General features: G+C 35.7%; 3 protein-coding genes and 1 pseudogene across 3 annotated transcripts in view; 1 reads left to right on the forward strand and 3 right to left on the reverse strand.

Annotated features, from left to right (window-relative positions):
- LOC125838119 (receptor-like protein Cf-9) lies at positions 1 to 7,431 on the reverse strand. Its single transcript, XM_049517176.1, has 2 exons — positions 6,051 to 7,431; positions 1 to 1,294 (listed from the first exon to the last, which is right to left on the reverse strand). Exons 1-2 carry the CDS (start codon positions 7,381 to 7,383, stop codon positions 18 to 20), a joined length of 2,610 nt encoding a protein of 869 aa, XP_049373133.1. The 5' UTR covers positions 7,384 to 7,431; the 3' UTR covers positions 1 to 17.
- LOC125838192 (receptor-like protein Cf-9) lies at positions 1,616 to 2,489 on the reverse strand. The gene is made up of 2 exons (XM_049517269.1): positions 1,955 to 2,489; positions 1,616 to 1,647 (listed from the first exon to the last, which is right to left on the reverse strand). The coding sequence occupies exons 1-2, from the start codon at positions 2,451 to 2,453 to the stop codon at positions 1,616 to 1,618; spliced, it is 531 nt and encodes a 176-aa protein (XP_049373226.1). The 5' UTR covers positions 2,454 to 2,489.
- Positions 4,734 to 22,579, forward strand: part of LOC125838147 (uncharacterized) — a 24,618-nt gene continuing 6,772 nt past the window's right edge. The window contains exon 1 of the mRNA XM_049517211.1: positions 4,734 to 4,783. The gene's annotated coding sequence lies outside the window, so the exon portion shown is untranslated. The remainder of the gene's footprint in view (positions 4,784 to 22,579) is intronic.
- Positions 21,078 to 22,579, reverse strand: part of LOC125838138 (receptor-like protein 9DC3) — a 2,611-nt pseudogene continuing 1,109 nt past the window's right edge.

Raw genomic sequence — 22,579 nt, forward strand, 5'->3', positions numbered from 1 at the left:
CTGGAGGTCGCTACTCACTAATATCTTTTCTTGTGCTTTTTCATTCTCGTAGTAATTATGTGTTCCAATTTTAAATTCATCCTCGAAAACCACGCTGGATATTGAGTTGACCACATTATGTATATTATAGACAATCCAATAACTAGTCCACAACCATAACCCATGAGAACCCCCTGCCAACTGATCATCGGTGAATCTTCTTCTTCTTCTTCTTCTTGATCTAGCTCAACTGGAATTGTCTCTTGTGGTACCCTATCATCACGGCCACAATCTCTTGAGGGTGGCAATCCTCGTAATCCATCATTCCCTTGGTATGAACTGTTCTCAAACGTATCAAATTGTTTTCCTTTGGGGATGCATCCAACAAGATGATTGTGAGAGAGATTTAAGACTGCAAGAAATGTAAGGGATGCAAGCTGCTGCGGAATTTCTCCACTGATTTTGTTAGATGAGAGATCCAATGATTCGAGTACAGATAAATTTTGCAATGATGCTGGTATATGACCTTCCAAGACATTATGAGATAAGTTCAACGTACGAAGTCCAACAATATCTCCAATAATGTTTGGAATATGACCTTCAAATCTATTCTTTGAGAGATTGATAATCATGTTAGAAACCAAAATTGGAACAGAATCATAATCCTGTCCCTTTGTTGTAATTGTCGTCAAATAATCATAATAACCAGCATATACATCAGAAACATACTGTGGGGTTCTTGTACTCTCATCAATTTTCTTCATGGCTTGAAAATTCCCAAAAAGAGTTTCTGGTAAATACCCACTAAATCCATTGGATGATAGATCCAGAATTTGAAGCCGCGCAAACAAGTTTGTATTCCCTGAAGATTTAATGGGACCGTGAAACTTATTTGATCTCAAGCTTAAAATCTGCAAATCAGGTAGGTTTCCCAACCAGTTTGGAAATGTGTCATTCAACTGATTGTTACCGAGATCAAGAAGTGTCAAATACTTGCAATTGATCAAAGATCGTGGGACTTTCCCCGTTAGCTTATTCCCGTGCAAGCTAATGACCCTGAAAGAGTTTCCAATACTAAAATTTATATTGATTGTCCCACTAAGACTGTTGTTGCTCAAATCCAAATTCCAAAGGTATTTATTCATCTCAACCAAACATTGTGGGATTGTTCCCTCCAAATTAGTACTTCCCATATCTAGAGCTATTAGTGTTTTCAGATTGCAGATAGTTGAAGCAATCTGTCCACTAATATTATTGTGCGAAAGGAGAAGAAATTCTAGGCTTGGCTGGTTTAGGAGTGAATTTGGTAAAGGACCTTGCAGCTGATTTTGTCTTAGATCAACATGAGACAATGTGTTGGACTTGAACTCCTGAATTTTTCCACTGAAATGGTTATCACTCAAGTGTAGCGAATATAGTGATGGGAGGGAGAAAATCCAGGAAGGTATAGTCCCATTCAAGTTGTTATTTCCAAGGTATAACACCCTAAGCTTTCCAAAACTCGAGAACTGGGAAATCGGTCCTTCAAGATAGTTATCACTAAGGGACAAAATCTCTACGTGGGTGAGATTCCATAGAGGTTTAGGAATCGGCCCTGCCAAATTAGAATTACCCATGTCCAACTCATGAAGTGCAGTTAGATGGCTAAATGATTCAGGTATCCTACCAGTAATATTCACACTATTGAGATATAAGTACATGAGTGATGCACTGCTATTCCAGTTGGTTGAGGGAAACCTAACTGTGAGCTTGGGATTGTCTAATAAATCGAGAGTTTTTAAGTTGGAAAGGTGGAAAACTCTATCGGGCAATATCCCACGTAAATGTGTGTCTGAAAGCTCTAGAGTTGTTAAATGAGAAGAGAAATTTGAAGGAATGGTGGAAGAGATGTTCACATCGTAAAGGTGGAGCTCTCTTAATTGGGTCAAGTTCTTAAGGAGTGATTCAAAATTGTGAGGTCTGAATCTAAACTCATATGGATAAACATTAGAGATGCGAAGATCGTGTAATTTTGAAAGATAAGATATTTCAGAAGGAATTTGACCCGAAAAACTTGTGACTGTTAGATCAAGATGTGTTAAACTGGAGAACTCACCAAATTTAGGTGAAATGAGTGATCCAGAGAAATTATTATAGGACAAATCAAGCCTTTTGAGATTGAAGAGGTTAAAAAGGCTACTATTGGAATGAAACTTGCCTTGAAGTTCGCTGCAACGGAGATCAAGCTCAATCACTTGTCCTGTCGTCTTGTCACAATGAACTCCATTCCATGAGCAACAATCCGTGCTCTTGTTCCATGAACGAGTTTTTGGATGAGAAAACTCACAATCATAAGAAGCATCAGGATTAATGGTAAACATGTGCTTGAATTGTAGAAGAGAAAGAGCTTGATCTTTGGGGCACAAGGATGACGAGAAAGCAAGTTGACAAAGAAAGGTATATAGCATAAAAAATAAAAGTTTAACATAACCCATTTTTGCTCTAAAATGATCAAAACTAATTAAGTTGGTAGAGAAGAAATCAAGAAATGTTTGTTGTGTGTCTAGATTCAGTAAGTTTGATGAGGTATATATAGCACAAACTAAGAAAAGAAATTTACTATATACATCTAGTTGTTGCTTTGGAGTAATCAATTTCAGGAAGGTCACCTAGTCATTTTCAGTCAATTTCAGAGTTGTCAATTACATATTCACATTCAATGTGTCGCACAATATGTAAAGACTATCTCAAGCCATTGCGCCGTAATTCAAATGAAAGCCGAAAACTATCAATAGTTCACATTATCAAGTCAACACAAAGATGTCACAAAAAAAGGTATTTGTTTTGGCTCTCTTAACAACCCTCCACACCACACACACACACACAAAAGTTGTTTTGGCTCTCTTATGTCGGTTGGGTGTATGCAGAAAGTCTTGCATTAGAAGTTGGTAAGAAAAACAGCAGATATGTATAAAGTGAACTGCTACTGTTAATTAATTATGTGAGACATTTAGGAGGAAACTGTGTAAGTTTTACCCAAAGCCAATTATATCACACCATTTTTAAGAGTTTTTCTTGTCTAAAATTTTGTGCAATTGATGTCGGTTTATTCTCTCAATTTGTCATGTAAATTTGTTTGGATTTGCAGTTCTGGTGATTTTAAGGTATTACATCCTGTCCCAAATCGAAAATCCGTTAAAGTCTTGATTAGTCAGGATAAGAGTGTTACTTTGTGTATAGACCTTAACTTAAAAGGTAAAAAAAAAAGAAAAGGTTTTGATAGTTGGGATAAGTGTACTATGCATATACCCTTTTAAGAATTTGTTGTGACAGAACTTTTCGTATCCTTAATTGGTTTCAAGCATACGCTCAACAATGCATCTATTTCCTAAAATTTTGGCCAGGGAACAATGTTACAAATATACAGACAAGTAATCAATTACTTATCAGCATTTCCAATAATCTTTAGCCCTTCACCAGAAAAGACATTGGAAGCTAAGTCTTTTAGGAACTTTAATGTGATTCCAATTTCCTGACAGCAGATTATCACATGTTTTACTAAGATCTTGTCCTTGCGCGTTGTACGTGATCCCTAAACATTATATTATAAACCAGTAGAACCTTACCAATTAGTCTTATGTACACTCAAATTCTTCTTTAGGTACTTAAATGACACAAAGCCATGAGCAACCCATAAATTAAGCATACGACTTCCGCTATTATCTCAGTTGGAAATTGATCGAATGATTCAAGTAGTTTCCAAATTCTGTTTATCAGTCGAATAGGCCCCAGGAGATAGTTAACTGATAATAATGATACTGAATTTAGTTAATGCAATGCTTGAGGGAAAAAATGGGTTTGGGGTTCTTGATGTTTTCTTACATGCCTTCTAGAGATGTTTATTCATGGACTCGTATGATTCATGGGTACATGAAGAACGGGTGGTCTGAAGTTGCTGTTAAGTTTTTCCAGAGAATGATAGTGCACTAGGATGTGAAGTGAAATGATACTGTTAATTAATGATCTGAGCTCTGTTGTTGAGAACGCTCATTTGATGAGTACCCTAAATATTATGCTTTGAAGAGGACTCAAACTTGCATGCTATTATAGTACGAGTTGTCACATGTAGTTTTTAAGAATTTTCTTTAACGGAACTTTTAGTACTCCTTGAGCTAATTCGTTATTGTTTTCCTACAAAGTCTACATCAAATGTCTCAAAATAGTTCAACCAATAGCTATGGGATCACTCTATGCTGCAATGGAATTCATTGTATTTTAGGAGTAGGATGTCACTTTGTTAATGCAAACTTGGGTAGTGATGAAAATCTACTTTGAACACAACGCCTTCTCCATAGCGCACCAGCTCGAGTGGATTTTCCACATCCAAAACTCTATCTAGCTAGATATGTAGAAAATTTATTTGGAACTGGAAGGTGTTTGGGGTGGTATGATATGTCATATCTGGAAGGTTTGGAATTGAAAGGTGTTAGAGGAGTCAATGTAAATACAGACACAGATTAAGCAGTTTGTGTCCGATTTCTGTTTATCAGTCGAATTTATTTCTACAAACCATAGACAAATGAAAACATAATCTGATTTGAGTCTCAAAGGAAGAAAAGTCATGTCTTTATTCATAGGATAACAAACACTTTATGGAAACATCACAAACTATGAAAGATAAAGGCTTTTATCTGCATCATCAGCAACTGATCAGTAGACTTGAATCCTGCAATTTTCAAAAATAAAGAATTAAACTTACACACTAATAAATAGATATATAAGAAGTAATCTTTTGAAGGATAAAGATCAAGTTGAATACCTGCAGGTCAGTGCACATTAATATCTTTTCTTGTGCCTTTTCATTATCGTACTAATTTTGTGTTCCAATTTTAAATCCATCCTCGAAAACCATGTTGGATATTGAGTTGACCACATTATGTATATTACAGATAGTCCAATAACAAGTCCACAACCGTAACCCATGAGAACTGCCTGCCAACTGATCATTGGTGAATCTTCTTCTTCTTGGTCTAGCTCAACTGGAATTGTCTTTTGTGGTACCCTATCATCACGGCCACAATCTCTTGAGGGTGGTAATCCTCGTAATCCATCATTTCCTTGGTATGAATTGTTCTCAAATGTATTAAATTGGTTTCCTTTGGGGATACATCCAACAAGTTGATTGTGAGAGAGGTTTAAGACTTCAAGTGACGTAAGGGACACAAATTGTTGTGATATTTCACCGCCTATTTTGTTGCATGAAAGATCCAATGATTCAAGTACAGATAAATGTTGCAGTGATTCTGGTATGTGACCTTCCAAGACATTATGAGATAAGTTCAACGTACGAAGTCCAACGAGATCTCCAATAATGTTTGGAATACAACCTTCAAATCTATTCCCTGAGAGATTGATAATTATTTGTGTAGTCAAAACTCGAGGAAGTTCATGATCCAGTCCCTTCGTTGTCACTATCAAAGAATTTTCGTAATAATAAGAATATATATCTGCTACATACTTTGGGGTTCCACTGTTCTCACCATTTTTTTTCATGGCTTGAAAATTCTGAAACAAGTTCACTGGTAAATCTCCACTAAATCCGTTGGATGAGAGATCTATGACTCGAATTTGAGCAAACAAATTGTCAGTCCTTATAGGGCCATAGAACTTATTTGATCTCAACTTTAAGATCTGCAAATGAGGTAGCTCTCCCAACCATTTTGGAAACGTGTCATTCAACTCATTGTTACTTAAATCTAGAAATTCCAATTTTTCACAATTGATCAAAGATGATGGAACTTTCCCCTGTAGTTTATTGTCATTCAATTTAATGATGTTGAATTGGTTTTCAATAGTAAAAGTTGGATTAATTGTCCCACTAAGACCATTGTTGCTTAAATCCAAAATCTGAACTGTACTCATCTCACCCAAACATTGTGGAATTGTTCCCTCCAAATTATTACTTTTCAAATCTAGTAGCAACAATGTTTTCAGATTGCAGATAGCTGAAGAAATATCTCCACTGATATTATTGTGTGAAAGGAGAAGAAGTAGTAGGAACTGCTGGTTTAGGAGTGACTTTGGAATAGGACCTTCCAGCTTATTTTCTTTTAGAGTAACGATATATAATGTTTTGGACTTGAACTCCTGAATTTTTCCACTGAAAGTGTTATTGCTCAAGTCTAACGCTTCCAGTGAAGGAAGGGAGAATATCCAGGAAGGTATAGTCCCATTCAAGTAGTTTGATGACAAGTAGAGTGATTGTAGATTTCGCAGTCCGCTTACGTTGGATGGAATTGGACCAGTTAGGGAATTGGATGAAAGCTCTAGCAATTCAAGTTGCATCCAGCTTCTGTTAAAGGATATGAACTCAAGTCGGCCATCAAAGTTGTTATTTCCAAGTGATAACGTCTTGAGTTTTTCAAATATCGAGAACTGGGAAATTGTTCCTTCAAGATGGTTAGTATCAAGGTACAAAATCTCTATGTGGGTTAGATTCCATAGAGGTTTAGGAATGGGCCCTGACAGATTAGTATAGCCCATGTCCAACTCATGAAGTGAAGTTAGATGGCTAAATGATTCAGGTATCCTACCAGTAAAATTCACATCATAGAGATATAACTTCATGAGTGATGCACTGCTTTTCCATGTAGTTGTGGGAAACCTAACAGTGAGCTGGGGATTGGATGATAAATGAAGGAATTCTAAGTTGGAAAGGTGGAATACTCTTTCGGGCAATACCCCACGTAACTGTGTGTATGGAAGCGATAGAACTGTTAAACAAGAAGAGAAATTCAGAGGAATGGTGGAAGAGATATTCACAGAGTCAAGTTTGCGCTCTCTTAATTGGGTCAAGTTCTTAAGGAGCAATTCAAAATTGTGAAGCCCAGCTCTAAGCCCATATGGATCAACAGTCGTGATACGAAGAACGTTTAAATTGGTTAGATAAGATATTTCAGAAGGGATTTGACCTGAAAAACTTGAAACTGATAGATCAAGATGTGTCAAACTAGAGAATTCGCCAAATTTAGATGAAATGAGCGATCCAGAGAAATTATTATAAGACAAATCAAGGCTTTTGAGATTGGAAAGTTGAAAGAGGCTACAATTGGAATGAAACTTGCCTTGAAGTCCACTGCAAGTGAGGTTGAGCTCAATCACCTGTCCCGTCATCTTGTCACAATGTACTCCATCCCATGAGCAACAATCTGTGCTCCTATTCCATGTAAGAGTTTTCGGATATGAATGAAACTCTGTAAATTCAAAACAATAATCAGAAGCATTAGGATTTATGGGAAACATGTTCTTGAATTGTAGAAGAGCAAGAGCTTGATCTTCGGGGCACAAATGAGGTAAGGATAAGGAGAAAACAAGTTGACCGAGAAAGGTATATAGCATAAAGAATACAAGTTTTACACAATCCATTTCTGCACTAAAAATGATCAAAACTAATTAAGTTGGTAGAGAAGAAATAAAGAAATGTTTTGCTTTGTGTGTCTATTCAACAATTTTGATGAGGTATATATAACACAAATTAAGCAAAGAAAATTTTACTATTGGTTACGAGTCATTTTCAGTCAATTTGAAGTTGTGAATCACATATGGCCATTCAATGTGTCACACAAGTGAATGCCTGAAACTATCAATAGTTCACATTCTTAAGTCAAAGCACAAAGTCCCACCACTTGTATAATCACATTACACATGTATTTTTGTGTGCTACCTTATTATAGACAAAAAAATATCTTTGTTTTGCCAACTCAATTGGATTCCAGGAGTAGGACCACCACACAACTCAATTGTTTAGAACCATAAGAGTATTACTTGGTGTATAGACTTTGAAAGAAACATAACAACTTTATATCTTAGGAATAGGACAGCCACTTTGCTAATGCATTAAGTTAACACTGGAAATCTACTCTGAATACAGCGCCTTACATAGTGCACCAGCTCACGCCAATTTTCCAAGAGAATTGACCTGCTGATGGAAGACAGTGCAGGAGTCCAGACATGGCATGTTCTTCATAGATTCCATACCACTAATTCATTTAAGTCCAACTAGATTAAACATATTTTTTCTAACTTCCTGGAACTTATAGGTGAGTGTGAGACTGCTGTTCTTGTCTTATCGGGGAGCAGAACGAAACATGTTGTTATAGTCCTCAAAGTTTAGTGATGAAAGGGAGGATATCTAGGATGGCATATATCGTTGAAGTCAAGTAGTTTGATCACAATATGAGAAACTAGATTAAATAATCTGAAGATTCAAATTCTATCCAATTTCTGTTCAACGAATAATTAGGCTGAATTTATTTCCACATACTATAGACAAATGAAAACAAATTTTGGTTGAGGCACAAAAGAAGAAAACTCATGACTTTACTCATAGGCTAACAAACACTTCATGAAACTAACAACAACAAACTCAATGTAGTCCCACTGGTGGGATCTGACCGTCTTGGGAGGATAGTGTGTACGTAGACCTTACATCTACCTTGAAGGTAGAGAGTTGTTTTTGAAAGATTCTCTACTCAAAGAAAGATGTAAAAGAAGGAAGTAGGAACAAGCAGAAAATACAACAAGATAATACAGTAATCGAGGCTAAAGAAACAAGTAATAAATATCTTAGATGAAACATTTGAAACTATGAAAATAAAGCTTGTATTTGGAGGGTAATTATTTGAATCATGGAGACTAATAGAAATTAATCAGAAGCAAATATACTCCCCATACTCCAATGTGCAAAGTTTGGTAAGTTTAAGGTAAATATTTTTTAATTTTTATGACACTGTTACCGCGGATAAAGTTCAATGATTATTCTTGAAATAGATCCTATTTGTATAACTATATTGTTTTCAAATACATCAATTTTTAATTAAAAAAAATATAAAGAGAAATGTTCTCTATTTTCCTTATGAGCTACGATTACTTTCAAGATCGCACAAATCTGTTACATAAATGCACCAAAACAAAGCAAAACACTTAGAAATAAATCAAATTTCAAAGATCTTAAGCCTAAATCAATAGTGGAAATACGAAGGTCGTCATTTTAAATTTAACTTCTAACAATAATTTTTTTTCTTCTTAAATAAAATTTTATATAATTTAAACATTACATAAAAGTACTAGAAACCCAATTTACTATTAAGAACATACTTCTAATTTTTTTTATAGTAAAAAACTGTTTCACTCTTCAAATAAAAATTATTTAGGGGACAAACTTCACATAAGAAAAGTTTGAGGACCATTTTAGCATTTAAATTACTATCATAAACAGATTACCGGCATCACCAAGGAAGATTATTTCCCATTACCCAATTGAATGTTTGAATCCCTAATTTATCAGTGAAATCAGTGGAGCAAAAGGGGATTTATTTTCTTTTTACTTTTCTAGTTTCAAAAGCAAAGTAGAGAAACCCCATTTGGTTAAAAATCAAGAATTTGCAGCTAAAAGGTAGAAAAAAAAGTTCCTCTTGTTCTATTTTCTGTTCACAAATGAGCTTACTGCAATAATATGTTGTTGAAGTGTTGAATTCGGAAACAGAAAGGGTGAATCTTTGTACTCAAAACTAGCTCTTTTTTCTCCTTTGACTTTTAGTTAGGATGATTCTGAACCTTGCTTCAATGTTTGGATTTTTTTTATTTGCTGGGGTTTCTGTTTTGACCCTTTTGCATTTGATGGGATTCTTTACTGATTTCATGTTTTACAAACAAAAAATGCTGACTTTCCCATGAAATTTTTGAGGGGTAAACGTATTCTTTGAACCAGTAGCGGAGCTAGGATTTTCACTAAGGGCTTGAAAATATGAATAAGTAAACAATGGAAGAAGACGAAACAGTGTAATCTTCAGCCCCTTTGGGCCCTATTTAGCTCCACCCCTGCTTTGAACCCATTTTGGAAATTTCTGATTGTTAAAGTTTGGAACTTTTTTGTTTACTTGAAGTATGAATTTGTTAATCCTTTTGCATTTGATAAAATTGTATGGTTTAATGTGCTTGCCTTCTTTGCTTATTTCATGTTTCACAGCAAAAAGCTAATAATATCATGAAAAGTGTATTAAGTATCTTTGAACCCAATATGAAAATTTCTGATTCTTTGTTGAAGTTTGAAACATTTTTTGTTTGTTGACACTATCGTCATATGTTTTTATTTTATGTTTTGTAAAGATATCAGAGATTGGAGACTATTCTGTTTGAGATTAACCTATGTAGGTGGTTTTCGTTTTTTGCTGACTTATATTTGGATAATGCTTTTGTTCCTACAACCATTTTTTAAAATCATCTTGTTTTTTAGGTACTGGTTGTTGATTCTTATCCTGTATTTAGAATTTGGTTTTGTTCCAAGATCGTAAAATTTGAGATGCTTTTACTTACAAGGAAAACACTGCTTTTAATCCTGTATTTGAAGATGCTTGGTTAATCCTCGTGCTAACAACCTTCCTATGGATTGTGATTTGAGTACATTCTGCCTTCATAAGAAACTTCGGTTAAATTCATTTTTTTTCTTGGTCAGGTTTATAGTTTTAAAGATTGTTACCTTTTTTGGCTCTGTGGGCATGTACACTACTACATGATGGGAACTGAAGATAAGACACTGTTTTGTTTCTGTCATTGGGGTGGGAAGAATAAGTTGCTTCCAGATGGATCCACTTCGTATGTAGGAGGAATTACGGATCAGATTATTGTGAAGGCAGGCATAAAGTACAATGATTTTGTGAATGCAGTTTTTGACCGATTAGGCATTGATCCTTCAGATAAGGTCCTGCAGTTTACAGTGAAGTTTGATAGGGCCCAATTGATACGGCTGAGAGACCAAGAAGGTGTCAATACTTTGTTACAATTTAATGATGGTTTTGCCCATGTTTATGCATCAAGTTCGGAGAAGGAGCCTAATTTTGAAGTTGCTCCTATTATGGCTACCACTAGGTAATAGCCGTCTTGTAATGGTCCACAAGTTTTATCATGCAAATTTTGTGAATACCTATAGTTTGATTATATATTTTATCACAGGATTTCAACCACTGAGGTTGAAGCGGTTTCTCTTGGAAGTGCTGAGGAAGAACAAGTGAGTGCTGATACTCCAATTCCTGCACGGTCGAACCAATGGATCACTGATGGAACTCCAGATGCTGCTGCCAACTGGAGTGAATTACTTGTTAGGGAAGGACAAGCTTTTGAAAATGCAGATGCTTTTAGGCTTGCAGTTTTCAAGTTCTTGATTGCAAATAGATTTCACTACAGAATTTTGCACAATAAACCTAGATATATTAGCATATTCAAAGGTTGTGACGGAACTTTTCGTACCCTTAATTGGTTTCAAGCATACTGTTGGTGTTAACAGCTAAAGAAAAACATACGACAGAAGAAGAAAAAGAGATATTTTTATTAAGCTGAAAGAACAAAATATTTAAATAGAAGGAACTCCTAACAATCTGCAGTAAATAATGCAGTAACTGAAAAACAGAATCTTCCTATTAACTAGGCACTAAGTCTACCAACAACTCTACATGCCTAAAGACTAGGACACTCACAACTGAAAGACAAACAGAAAATATCTATCTTCTGAAAACAGAAAACACATCAGCAGCTATGTCATTATGCCAACTCAACATCAATTAACAACTCATGAGGCAGATTTCAACACTCCTCCTTGCATCAAGAGCTGCAAATTCCAAGTTCCTTTCTCAAGAACTCAAATTTGCTTGCCGGAAGAGCTTTTGTAAATATATCAGCCAGCTGCTCTTTTGTTCTGCAATATACCAGATTCACTAAACCATCCTCTTGCACTTCTCTAAGAAAATATAGTTTCACATTGAAATGCTTGGTCTTTCTATGAAAAACTGGGTTGTGAGAAATAGCAATGGCAGCTTGGTTGTCCACAAATATCTCAGTGCTTTCCTTCATCTCCAACCCAAGATCACAAAAGATTTTCTTTATCCATAAAGCTTGATTGACCGCAGCTGTAACAGCAATGAATTCTGCCTCTGCAGTTGATTGAGCAACAATCTCTTGTTTTTTTGAACACCAAGAAAAGCATCCAGCGCCAAAAATAAAACAGTACCCTGAAGTACTTTTCATATCTTCAGCGGAACCACCCCAATCACTGTCAGAAAATCCTTGAAGTTTAAAATTCTGGCATTTGCTAAATTTGACTCCATAGTCCATTGTGCCTTTGACATATCTGAGTACTCTTTTTGCAGCTTGCATATGCAATTCACTAGGAGAATTCAAGAATCGGGATAGTACATTTACAACATACAATATATCTGGCCTTGTTGCTGTAAGATACATCAAACATCCTATCAAGCTTCTGTAGCTTCCTTCTTGTACTCGTTCAGCACCATCGTCCTTCATTAACTTCTCCTTTTGATTCATAGGCGTACTCATACTTTTGCAATCGTCCATTCTAAATTTCCTCAGAATTTCTTTTGCATACTTCTTCTGACAAATGAATATTTGATCTTGGATTTGTTTAACCTCCATTCCAAGAAAGAAAGCCATCTCTCCAAGATCCTTCATTTCAAAGACTTTCATCATCTCCTTTTTCAACTCTTCTATGAGCACAACATTACTCCCTGTTACTAAAAGATCATCAACATACAAAGAAATTATAATAATGTCAGAGTTAACATGCTTTACGTAAAGAGTCGATTCACTTAGGCTTTTTTGAAAACCTAAGTCGGAAAGATGATCATTGATTCTACTGTACCAAGCCCTTGGAGCTTGTTTTAATCCATAGAGAGCCTTTTTCAGCAAGTAGACTTTGTCTTCCTGTCCTTCTGCAACAAATCCTTCAGGCTGCTCAACATAGATTTCTTCTTGCAAGAAACCATTCAAAAAAGCTGATTTAACATCCAGTTGGTAAAATTTCCAACCCTTTTGTGCTGCAATTGCCAAAAGAAGCCTGATTGTGTCAAGTCTTGCGACTGGTGCAAATGTTTCAGAAAAATCTACACCAAAAATCTGAGCATAACCCTTCACCACAAGCCTAGCTTTGTGTTTGTTCACCGAACCATCTGCATTTAGCTTAGTTCTGTAAACCCATTTAACACCAATAACCTTTCTGTGTGGAGGCCTTTCTACCAGCTTCCATGTGTCATTTTTCTCGATCATGGTTAGCTCCTCTTGCATTGCGACTATCCATTTCTTGTCTCTTTCAGCTTCTGCATATTCAGCAGGTTCAAATACAGCTACATTGCATCTTTGATAGATATCTGAGAGTGATCTGGTTCCTCGAATGGGAGGATGATCTACTCGTTCCTCAAAATTGTGCAACTCATTAGCTTCTCTTTCTTGCTTTTCTCCATCCCAATCCCATTGCTTTTGTTCTACAAAGTCCACATCTCTGCTTACCAAAATTTTTCCAGTTTGTGGTTGGAAAATTCTGAAAGCTTTTGACTGCAGGCTATAGCCAATGAAAATTCCAGGTTCTGCCTTCTTGTCAAGTTTATCCCTTTTCGGCTGAGGTATGTGAGAAAAACATAAGCAACCAAAAATCTTGAGATTCTTTAGTAAAGGTTTGTACCCATGCCAAGCTTCAAAAGGTGTTTGACCACTCACTGCCTTTGTAGGCAGCCTATTCAACAGAAATACAGCAGTATTGGCTGCCTCTACCCAAAACTTTTTGGGAAGCTCTTTCTCGTGCAACATACACCTTGACATCTCCATGATGGTCCTATTCTTCCTTTCACTTACTCCATTTTGCTGGGGAGTATATGGAGTAGTAAGTTGATGCTCTATTCCAGCAACTTCACAAAAGTCTTTGAACTGATCCGAAGTGTATTCAGTCCCATTATCTAATCTGAGCACTTGTAGTTTGCAGCCGCTTTGATTTTCTACCAAGGCTTTGAATTTCCAAAAAACTACAGCAACCTCCGATTTGAATCTTAAGAAGTATATCCAACACATCCTTGTTAGATCATCAATAAAAATTATGTAATACCTGCTTCCTTTCAATGATGGAGTTCTTTGGGGGCCTCCAAGATCTGTATGAATCAGCTGCAATTTATGAGTCGCTCTCCAAGTTGATTTTGGGAATGGCAATCTTGTCTGCTTACCAAATTGACATGCCTCACAACTTGGGAGTTCCTCTTCAAGTGGAGGTAAACCTTTTGCCAACCCTTTTTTCTGCATATACAAAAGCGCCCTGTGGTGGAAGTGACCCAACCGTTTGTGCCAAGTTTCTGCAACACTGGACTGACTTGGAAAAGCTATTTGTTCTTCCTCCATTGGATTCAAAGAAAAGCTTTTACCCTGCATTTTAATTCTAAATAGTTCCTGACCACTTGGATCAATGATCAGACACGCCTTATCTTCAAAAAAAATTTGAACCCATTTTCAAGTAGTTGTCCAACACTTAATAAATTCTGATCAAGTTCAGGAACAAACAAAACTTCAGAAATAAGTTTTGTACCTGTATAACTCTCAATAGCCATAGTCCCCTTTCCTTTTGTAGGAAGGTATTCTCCATTTCCAATCCTGACTCTTGATGTTGTTGTTTTATCAAGCCTTTTGAAAAGCTTTTCATCACTAGTCATGTGGTTTGTACAACCACTATCAATAAGCCAACTGTCAGTTGAAATACTAGATGCAAAACATGATGCAACAAATAGTTGTTCTTCCTCATGTTCATTTGCAACTTGAGCTTCTCCTTGTTGCTGTTGTCCTTTTTCCTTGCAGATGATCTCAGCATGCCCAAGTTTTTGGCATTTTCGACATCTCATATCCGGCTTTCTCCAGCATTTGAAGTGAGGATGATTCTTCCTTCCACAATATTGACACGGAGGGAATTTTTCTCCTCTGTGGCTGCCTGAATTTTGGCTACTTCCATTACCAGCGGAAACCTGATTATTTTCAGCATAATTCTTCTTCCCTTTGATTTTCTTGTATTTGTTTCCAGGATGGTTTTGCAACTTGGCCTGAAGTGCACCTTCTACCGACCCTTCCTGTCTCATTAACCTTCTTTGCTCTTGTGCCTGCAATGCATTTAGTAATTCTGCCAAAGTGATCTTTGACAGATCCTTAGTATTTTCTAAGGAAGCTATGGTTGGTTCAAACTTCTCAGGTAATGTAACAAGAAGCTTCTCAATAACTCTGCTATCAGGAAGCTTATTGCCCAACATTCTTACCTTGATCACAATGCTAAGAAGCCTATCTGAGTATTCTTTGACAGTTTCAGAATCTTTCATTCTTTGTATCTCAAATTCTCTAATGAGATTCATAACTTTCATACCTTTGATTCGCTCATCTCCTTGGTATTCTTCTTTTAGAAAATCCCAGATTGCTTTTGCCGATTCCAACGTCATGATTCTAGAAAAAATTGTAGGTGAAAGTGCAGCATATAAGCAAGATTTCGCCTTGGATTTTCTTGTCTTCCTTTCCTTGTGAAGTTTGATCTGAGCCATTGTTGGATTGCCTGGTAAAACAGGAATTTCGTAATCCTCCTCTACTTCTTCCCAGAGATCACATGCCTCCATGTGAGTTTGCATCTTAATAGCCCATACCTGGTAGTTCTCTCCATCAAACACTGGTGGAGAAATAGCATAAGAACCAGAAGAGTGTTTTGAGTCCATGTGTTCTGATGGCTTTTCAGGGCAACATGTAGGGACTTTGTTGATGGTTCACTCAGACTGCACTCACAAGTCACTCACAAGTCCCTTAAGAAGAGAGCTCTGATACCAATTTGTTGGTGTTAACAGCTAAAGAAAAACATACGACAGAAGAAGAAAAAGAGATATTTTTATTAAGCTGAAAGAACAACAACAACAACCCAGTGAAATCCCACTAGGTGGGGTCTGGGGAGGGTAAATAGTACGCAGACCTTGCCACTACCTCATGGAGGTAGAGAGGCTGTTTCCAAGAGACCCTCAGCTCAAGAACATCAAATCTAAGTGCCAGGAGAGAATTAAGCTGAAAGAACAAAATATTTAAATAGAAGGAACTCCTAACAATCTGCAGTAAATAATGCAGTAACTGAAAAACAGAATCTTCCTATTAACTAGGCACTAAGTCTACCAACAACTCTACATGCCTAAAGACTAGGACACTCACAACTGAAAGACAAACAGAAAATATCTATCTTCTGAAAACAGAAAACACATCAGCAGCCATGTCATTATGACAACTCAACATCAATTAACAGCTCATGAGGCAGATTTCAACACATACGCTCAACAATGCATCTATTTCCTGGAATTTGTTGTGACAGAACTTATTCTTTTACCTGGTTCTAATGGCTTAAAACAGTCCTCCCAATGGTTCTAATACATCTTTTAACACATTAATAATAAGCCATTTTCGTTCATTCAATTTGTTACAAAGAAAATTAATAGTTCCAAGTATGAAGACCATTTTAAAATTTTCGAGGTAAATTCAGATATCAACTTGTTTTACTCTTCAAGCTTTACGAGATTATCCTTCTGAGACCATGAGGCCGTGTTGGAACTTTCCCTTTCTATTACAAAACAAAAATGCAATTCATAGCTTTAGTTGCATTTAAAATGTTGGCTTCCATGTAGCTTCAGTTGTTAATTTTGATACTCTTGTTCAGAATTGTTAAGTAAATATACTCTGCTATAATTGATCGATAAAATCATACTATTGTCGAATGCATCCTCCTATCCTAACACAGTATTTATGTTATAATAGAATTTTTTGTGTACATATATGCAGGCATGGATTCACGAGTGGTGGTAATTTCACTTATTATCTAGTGAGCACATGTTAATGATATTTCATCCATTCTTTTGTAAATATGGTGAGCTGATCAAATTTTCTAGCAGCTAGGCTTCTTGGATTATTGTGATAAATTAGTTAAATCTACCATAGGTGAAAATGCTTTATACAATGGAGTTTATTGGCTTTGGTTTTGTACAGACATACATTTGAATTCCTATACCTTTTTGCAAAAAATAGAATGTTTGTTGCCTTATTGACAAAGGCTTTAATTTGTCATTAAAAATGTTCATTTGTTTGGTTCTTTACTCTCTTTTTTCTTAGTATATATTCTCAACATGTATAATGTTTTGTTTTCTAACTCGAGAGAATTTTTCTCTCGCTAGGGTGTTAATTTGAGGTGGTAATCTATCACTATAATTTATCGAACACTAGGCGGAAAATTGAAAGAAAAATCATCACTGTTATTTATTTATTTTATCCTTTTTGTTCACTTGATTTTCACAAGAAAAATCCAATAGAACATGGTTATGCACACAAACATAGTTTATTCAAAATTAGGAACAAGAACAAAAAAAAAATAAACGTTGTGCATTGTTGGTATTTTGGATTGAAGTTACCTTACAACAACTAATTGAAAGGATATAAACACAACTAAAACCCGTTAAAAGTACTCAACTTGATACATTAACAAGAAATGTACTAAGCAAACTAAAAGACCGTGTGTGCAAATGGATTTTAAAGAAACGTTATTGTGAGTAGCGTTTTAGCTATAAAATGTGCCTTCGAGTAACAAATTATAAAACGTATTTGACAGTAACATATTATGCTTAAAAAGTTTCTTTATTTATCGCCGTTAGTCCATATATTTTACACGTCCGGATTTTTTAAAATAAAATATAGCCTAAAACGTTACTCAGGAATACGTTTATATATACTAGTTCTGTAAATTTTCAAAAAAACATATTACTTCGGTGAATTGATTTAAATAATGGCTTAGTTTTGTCAAAAATTCGCTTTCTCTACGCCTCAAGATACACATGTTTAAGTATTTGACCTTGTGTTTGTTACCAAATTCAACTTTTAACAAAAGAATGAGAGTTTGTTCCAATGAAAATATTAAGCTCAATTCAAATCTTTATTAAAATAGTAAAAGTAATGATATTCACCTGTTGTCCATCGACTCTGTCTTTCAGCATGATCTTAGGTCCATTAGTCCATTTTCGTTCCAGAGAAAATTAAAAAATGAAGGTTACTTTTTAAAATTTTCATAGTAAATTTAGATATATATCGACTCCTTTTACTTATCTTGAAAGAAAATTTACACAACTAAAAAGTTCCACAAACGTACTCTTCAAATGAAAATTACTACTTATATGTATGTTTACAAGTGATGGAAGGGACAATAAATAAGATAGCATAGAAAGATTCAAATGAAAGAAACAACGTAACACAAAGTCCCACCACTTGTAATAACACATACATTTTGTTTGAATGTCACAAAAAAATATCTTTGCTTTGCTCTCTTCACACACACCACACAACTTGACAGAAACAAGTGATGGAAGACAGTGAAGGAGTCCAGACATGGCATGTTCTTCATAGGCTAACAAGCAAACTCAGTGTAATCGATTACCACCAGTGGGGCCTGACCGTCTTGGGAGGATAAACTGTACGCAAACCTTACCACTACCTTGAAGGTAGAGAAGTTATTTTCGATAGATTCTCGGCTCAAAGAAAGATGAAAATAATGCAGTAATATAAGCAGAAAAAGCGACAAGATAATACAGTAATTGAGGCTAAAGAAACAACAGACAGTAATAAAAATCTAAGATGAAACAACAGAAACTATGAAAATAAAGCTTGTATTTGGAGACTTAAAGACATTAATCATTTACTAAATGTATGAGTAAATAAGAAGTTTAACATGTACTAATAATTAGCACATGTTACATCAATGCTCCACGTTTTTGCAGTACTGAAATATGCTAATAAGTACCTTATTTATGTTGGGTTTTAAAAGGTGTGAATGGAAAATGAAGAGTTGTGACTTTTATGAAGAGTTGTGACTTTGATGAAAAGTTGCGCCTTTTATGAATAGTTGTGACTTTTATGAAAGGTATTGACCTTTCTGAAAGATTATGACTTTTCCAAAGGTTTGCGACCTTTCCGGTAAGGCACAATAAGAACCTTTTCACACTATCCTTTGTTTTCTATAAATTGAGGGATTTCCTCTCATTTTAAGAACAAAAAAACTTTCTGGACTTCTTCTACTACTACTAAATCTAGTATTCAAAGTGTACTTTATTGTCGTTTAGTGGTTCGCTGACACCGTGGTTTTAGGTATCTATACACTAGTGAGTAAGATCATTCTATCATGGGAGGATATATTCTGTTAACCTCGGGTACTTGAGGGGAATAATTTCCTTAAGGGGACACTGTGCATTCAGAGGGCCCAATTTTCTTTCTTTGAGAAAAATATTTTTATATTGTTTCTAATCAGGTTCTGATTCTATTTTCTTTGCTAGTCTTAATTTTTTCTTACCAAGTTCTTCAAAGTTTTGTTCTAAGTATCTTAGGAATACAAGATGAACAACAATTTATAGACAATAATATATGCTAATAAGTAAATACTAATAATATCTTTTGCAGCCTCTTCAAATTTTTAAAAAGAAATCCATACATTGTTGCCTTATTTATAGTTAGGCTATATGTTAATAAGATTTTTTTTACAGCCTCTTCAGAATTTGTAGATACACTCACAATGTTTTTGATTGCCTTAATTATGTTATATCGAATGCTAATAATATCGTTTACAATCTTTTAAAATTTGAACTTGGTCAGAACTTATGGAATTGTAGCCGTTTTTTGTCCTCTATTTTCCTTCATTAATCGAACATATTTTTAGTCATTAACAACCCTGCCCCCACACAACAGGTTTTGGTTCCCTCAACAACCCTGGCCCCACACAACTTTGCCTTTCTATTGCAAAACTAAAAAAGAGAAGAAAATTTCTACGTATGAGTATTTACAGTTCATGTACAATGTTTTTAGTGATGGTACATATCGTCTGATTGAATGATCTAAAGATTCAACTTTATGTCTGATTCTGATTTTCTTTTGTTTTGCTGGTTTGGGTCGATGAGCATATTGGGCCTTGAGTGTTTTGTGCTTTGGGCTGTTACACTACAGGAAGCGTGCGACTTCATAAAGAAGATGCCTTTTGAAGCTGATGCCACTGTCTTGGGGGCTCTGATGGGTGCTTGTAGACTTCATGGAGCTATTGAGTTGGGAAATGAAGTAGCACAGCTATTGCTTGAGTCGTAACCGAATCATTGAGGGTGTTATGTGCAACTCTCAAGCATTTATGCTGGCGCAGAGAGGTGGGTTCCAGCTCACAGTTTAATTTAGCGGAGCTGATAACTGCAGCAGCTTGGTGATGAAATCTCGACTCATCAAAACCAGTTAAAAGGATCCTGCATATGGATTTTGTACAGAGATTAAAGCACTCTAACCTCTGTTTCTAATGTTGTTTCTCCGACTTTTCAACTGCTAGACCAACCCCATTGTGGTCGTCGTTGCTATTATCACATGTTTTACTATGATCTTGTCCTTGGACGTTGTACGTGACCCGTAAACATTATATTATCAATTAGTAGAACTTTACCTATTCATCTTATTTACACTCAAATTCATCTTTAGGTACTTAAATGACACAACCCTATGAGCAGCCCATGAGGCCTTGTTGATATCACTTATGATAGTAACAGAAGATTCTTCTTCTGAGACCGTGACGCCATGTTTGATACTATAACATGAAATGTGGCATTCATTGATGATAGTAACAGAAGATTCTCCTTCTGAGACCATGCATCCGTGTTGGATACTAGATTTTCTGAGTTGTGGATCGGAAGATTCCTATTTATGAGATCATAATGTCTTTCTTGTGATGTTTTGATGAAGAACCATCATGAGTCTGTAAAAAACTATTTTTGAACTCTGTAACTACATATTTTTATTTTGTTTTTGAACTTAAAGTCGAGTGTTCTATGTTTGTGTTAATGTGAAAGAGTTGAGTGAAATACAATGTTTTTAGTGATGGCACATATCATCCAATTGAATGATCTGTCGATTCTGTCTATCTGTCAATTTTATATCTACAGGCCATATACAAATGAAAGCAAAATCTGGTTGAGTCTCAAAGGAAGAAAAGTCATGTCTTTATTCATAGGATAACAAAAACTTTATGAAAACATCACAAACTATGAAAGATGAAGGCTTTTATGTGCATCTTCAGCAACTATGTAGACTTAAATCCTGCAATTTTCAAAAATAAAGAGTTAAAGTTAAGGGCTTTAAGGATGAAGGAGGTTGAAAATACATCGATATATAAGTAGTCTTTTGAAGGATAAGGATCAAGTTGAATACCTGGTGGTATCTACACACTAATACCTTTTCTTGGGCTTTTTCATTCTTGTAGTAATTCTGTGTTCCAATTCTACAACCATCCTCCAAAACCATGTTGGATATTGAGTTGACAACATTATGTATATTACAGACAGTCCAATAACTAGTCCACAACCATAACCCATGAGAACCGCCTGCCAACTGATCATTGGTGAATCTTCTTCTTCTTCTTCTTGATCTAACTCAGATGGAGTTATTGCTTGTGGTACCCTATCATCACCGCCGCAGCGTTTTGAGAGTGGCAATCCATGTAACCCATCATTCCCTTGGTATGAACTGTTCTCAAACGTATCAAATTGTTTTCCTTTGGGGATGCATCCAACAAGATGATTTTGAGAGAGATTTAAGACTGCAAGAAATGTGAGGGATGCAAGTTGTGGTGGAATTGCTCCGCTGATTTTATTAGATGAGAGATCCAATGATTCGAGCACAGATAAATTTTGGAATGAAGCTGGTATATGACCTTCCAAGACATTATGAGATAAGTTCAACGTACGAAGTCCAATGAGATCTCCAATAATGCTTGGAATATGACCTTCAAATTTGTTCCTTGATAGATCGATAATTATTTGTGTAGTCAAAATTCGACGAAGTTCATGATCCAGTCCCTTTGTTGTCACTATCAAAGAATTTGTGTAATAATCAGAATATGTATCTGCTAAATACTCTGAGGTTCCACTGTTCTCACCAATTGTTTTCATGGCTTGAAAATTCTGAAACAAGCTCACCGGTAAATCTCCACTAAATCCATTGGATGAGAGATCTATGACTCGAATTTGAGCGAACAAGTTATCAGTCCTTATAGGGCCATAGAAATTATTTGATCTCAACTTTAAAATATGTAAATGAGGTAGGTCTCCCAACCATTTTGGAAATGTGTCATTCAACTGATTGTTACCTAAATCAAGAAGTTCCAATTTTTTACAATTGATCAGAGATGGTTGAACTTTCCCCTCTAGCTTATTGCCATCCAATTTAATGATGTTGAATCGGTTTCCAATACTAAAAGTTGTATTGATTGTCCCACTAAGACTATTGTTGCTTGAGTCCAAAATCTCAACTGTACTCATCTCACCCAAACATTGTGGGATTGTTCCCTCCAAATTATTACTTCTCAATTCTATCACTATCAATGTTTTGAGATTGCAGATAGTTGAACTAATCTGCCCACTGATATTATTGTGCGAAAGGAGAAGAAATTTTAGTTTCTGCTGGTTTAGGAGTGACTTTGGAATAGGACCTTCCAGCTGATTTTGTTTTAATATAACTGCTTCCAGTGAAGGAAGGGAGAATATCCAGGAAGGTATAGTCCCATTCAAGTGGTTTGACGACAAGTAGAGCTGTTTTAGGTTTTGTAGTCCACTTACGTGGGATGGAATTGGACCAGTTAGGGAATTGGATGAAAAATCTAGCATTTCAATTAGTTGGGTCCAACTTCTGTTAAAGGATAAGAACTCAAGTCGGCCATGAAAGTTGTTAT

This window comes from Solanum verrucosum, unplaced genomic scaffold (genome assembly GCF_900185275.1).
Source record: "Solanum verrucosum unplaced genomic scaffold, falcon-dt-bn FXZP01000284.1, whole genome shotgun sequence".
NCBI lineage: Eukaryota > Viridiplantae > Streptophyta > Magnoliopsida > Solanales > Solanaceae > Solanum > Solanum verrucosum.